The sequence below is a fragment of the Nothoprocta perdicaria genome, unplaced genomic scaffold (assembly GCF_003342845.1).
Source record: "Nothoprocta perdicaria isolate Ctin4 unplaced genomic scaffold, notPer1 scaffold_4, whole genome shotgun sequence".
NCBI lineage: Eukaryota > Metazoa > Chordata > Aves > Tinamiformes > Tinamidae > Nothoprocta > Nothoprocta perdicaria.
Genome location: NW_020455643.1, coordinates 1,059,778 through 1,062,785, shown reverse-complemented (window position 1 = coordinate 1,062,785; position 3,008 = coordinate 1,059,778). Strand labels below are relative to the sequence as shown.

The following is a 3,008-nucleotide window of genomic DNA, read 5'->3' as shown; positions in this document are numbered from 1 at the left end:
CGGGGCCGGCGCGGGCGGCCGGGCGGCGCGGGGCTCTGCGCGGGCTCGCCCTTGCGCTGCGGGGTTTGCACGAGCTGCTCCACGTCATACGCGGGATTTGAACGCCGCGGTTCGCGCTGCTGCCGGTGCCTCCTGCTTGTTGCCGCGGTGCTGCTGTTGACCGAGTGCTCAGGCTTAACAGCAGCGCTTCTCCTGCATGAGCCCCGCTTTCCCCCGGGAATCCACATTTTCCGGTGGATTTAGCGCCAGGGCGCGAGCGCTGCGGAGCAAGGACTTCTCCAAAGTGCCTGGAAGGCTGTGTTTGATACGACTGTAACTGCTCTATGCTTTTAAGGCTTTGCCTTGCTCTTCCTTCCATCGGTAGACAACAAAGTTTACAAGTGCCTTGGATATTCCCGTGGAGTTTGTCGAGAAGAATGTGAAACTGCGGGGAAAAATACGGCACGTAACTGAGACGGGCCTCGAGGTGGAGCACGTTCCCATCAGCGTTCCCTTCCTTGCAGCACTGCAGAGAAAATGTAAGTGCTTGAAGATTAGGAATGAAAAGTGGATGTTCTTAATAAAGTATAGTCTAGCAAAAATGCTGGAGTTATTATCAAACTTTAAGCTTAGCATTTTTACTAAATGATACTCTTGGAAACAGTGGTCAGAAATCATTAGCAATTCAAGTGCCAAGCTGCAAAGAGAAAAGATTGAGCTACAGTTCTGCTTCTGTCTTTTGTTCTTTCCCTGCTTTGCAAATGGGAAACAGGATAAGAAAGACAGAGAAATATCTGTATAAGAGAACTTGTCAACATGATATTTTTATTAATAGTGTCATTATCTTTATACAGGAGGAGATAAAAGGCTGAATTCTCAGTTATGATTAAATGGTACTTAGGGGAACTAAAACTGAAATGCGAATGACTTTACTTCCAAGGATTCACTTCACAGCAGCTGCGGGCTGTGCAGGGCAGGAACTCTCTCCTTTCCGGTACCCTGGGTGAAAAAGCTCTCTCTGTATCATCAGGGCAGTCGAACAGTCTCTTGCTGGTAAGACTTGCCGGAGTGGAGTTGACTCCGGGTGCCGTGGTCTGGTTGCAGGAAGAGCTGAAACCCTCACAAATGATATGGTTCCAGCTTCTTGGAAGGCAGGACTTGGCGCTCGAGTGCCTCGTTTTAGTAAATAAGGTAAAATATGGTAACAAAAAATCTTCTTTCTTAACCTATAGTTGTAAGTTTGACTGTGGTTATGCTATGAAGTGCTTATTTTGGCGCACACAAAGAATGTTGCTATTGTTTGTTTAAAATGCTGCAAAATTAAAATGCTATGTAATATCTTAAAATTAAATTTCCAGACAGGTGTGTTTGTGGGCTGATTCATGAAACAAGTGTATTTCTCTACCTACTAGTGCTAGGCTGTCTTGTGTAGCTCGGGTCAGCTTAATACTTAGCCCATCAAACGTTCCCATGTCATTTTCTGCCACCGGTAGCACATTTTAACCGTGAACTAGATTCTCTCCGCTAGCGAGCAGGTTCAGCCAGAACGAACACCGTGTCCACGGTGCTTTCTTCTAGGGTCGATTTCTCAGCACGTGCTTAAATGAAGAGATCTTGAGACAAGGGCTTGGCAGGACGGCCCGAATTGAAGGACTGCGACATGATTCTCGCCTCTACTGGAAGCTTCACAAGAGACTGCTCCGAGCAGAGCTAAAGGCTGCCAAGAAGAACAAAGGGATATGGAAAGAGGAAAGCGCTGCTGGAAAAATGAGGGATCGAGTGAGCAACAGTAAACTCGTGCAGGCGCTGAAACAATTTGCAAACTGGTTAAGAAGCTATATTTAAAAGTAAAATGGGCAACTTGTTTGGAGATTGCAATTATCTGTGATGTGTGCTTTGTGTAAGGTGTAAGTTCATTTAAAAATATTGGGAGTTCTGTCTTAAAAGCCTTGAAGTCACCTTGAGGTTGAGAAGCATTCAGTATTACGCATTAAAATGTTCTGAAGCTCAGTTTTTCCACAGCAATTTCCTAAATTAGTCCAATTACCATTTCTGAGTATAATTATAATTTATGTTTTAAAAAACTTTCATCTGAAATGAGTTGCACTGCTGCCAGTAAAGGTAATTTGTTGCAGTTAATCTTAGAAATCTGGATTGCTCAAAGCAACAAACTTCTTGAAAAAATATACTTGAAGTATATTAAAGAATAGAAATTAATGTTCTACAGATTGGATTTATTGACATAAGATTAACTTTCAGAGTTGCAGAACTTCATATCTATGCTGGTTTATTTTCTCATAGTTTTTTAAGCATATAAAATCAGAATGAAATAAAACTTTAGGATAAAGTTTGAAGAAGTGGACCATACTGTGCTAAGACGTTAAATCCTCATTATTATTTTTGAAATGTCAAGCATGTAAGTTTATTATTTATTTTGTAAATATTCTCAGAATAAACATTAAATTTCTTATGTCCATTGTCATGCTTTGTGGATCAAACAATGGGCTTTTGTTTGATCTTTTACAGTCTACAGGATTATCTAAAGTGAACAGAATTCTTTATTTCTGTATATTACTTCAGCAGCCAAATACCAGGGAGGAGAGTGTGGTGTCTTAGTATCTTGATGCTGCTTGTCTGACATTTAGGTGCTCTGCCTTTTTTTATTTTCCTGAGTTCTACAATGGCAGAATTGTGAATCCAGCCATCCTGGAGCTTCTCCTCAGTGTTTCTCTCTTTCATTTGTTCCCTGGGCTCTCTCGGGGACGTGTCTGACTCCTGCAAAGCTCAGTGAAGTTTGCTGGGCAGAGGGGCAGCAGCTGTACAGCTAGAGCTGGACTTTGATGGACGTTGACAAGCAGGTATCTCTGCATGGTTAAAAATAAAATCTTGGGCATCTGCTTTTATGCATTGAACAATAAAGGGCTTTGCCAATCACTGCTGTGATATTTGGACATCAGTCATACAGATGGTAAAGGGTTAGGGACTATGTTGTAGCCTCACTGTACCTCAAACTCTGCTCTAGAGTTTAC

The 3,008-nt window shown here is 42.5% G+C and overlaps 1 protein-coding gene across 1 annotated transcript in view; it reads left to right on the top strand.

The window, feature by feature from the left end:
- CUNH3orf33 (chromosome unknown C3orf33 homolog) overlaps nt 1-2,405 on the top strand; it is a 5,244-nt gene extending 2,839 nt beyond the window's left edge. The window contains exons 2-4 of the mRNA XM_026045212.1: nt 365-518; nt 1,010-1,170; nt 1,558-2,405. Of these exons, the coding sequence (XP_025900997.1) occupies nt 365-518; nt 1,010-1,170; nt 1,558-1,824 (582 nt within the window). The 3' untranslated portion in view covers nt 1,825-2,405. The remainder of the gene's footprint in view (nt 1-364; nt 519-1,009; nt 1,171-1,557) is intronic.
- Nucleotides 2,406-3,008: the final 603 nt, after the last annotated feature.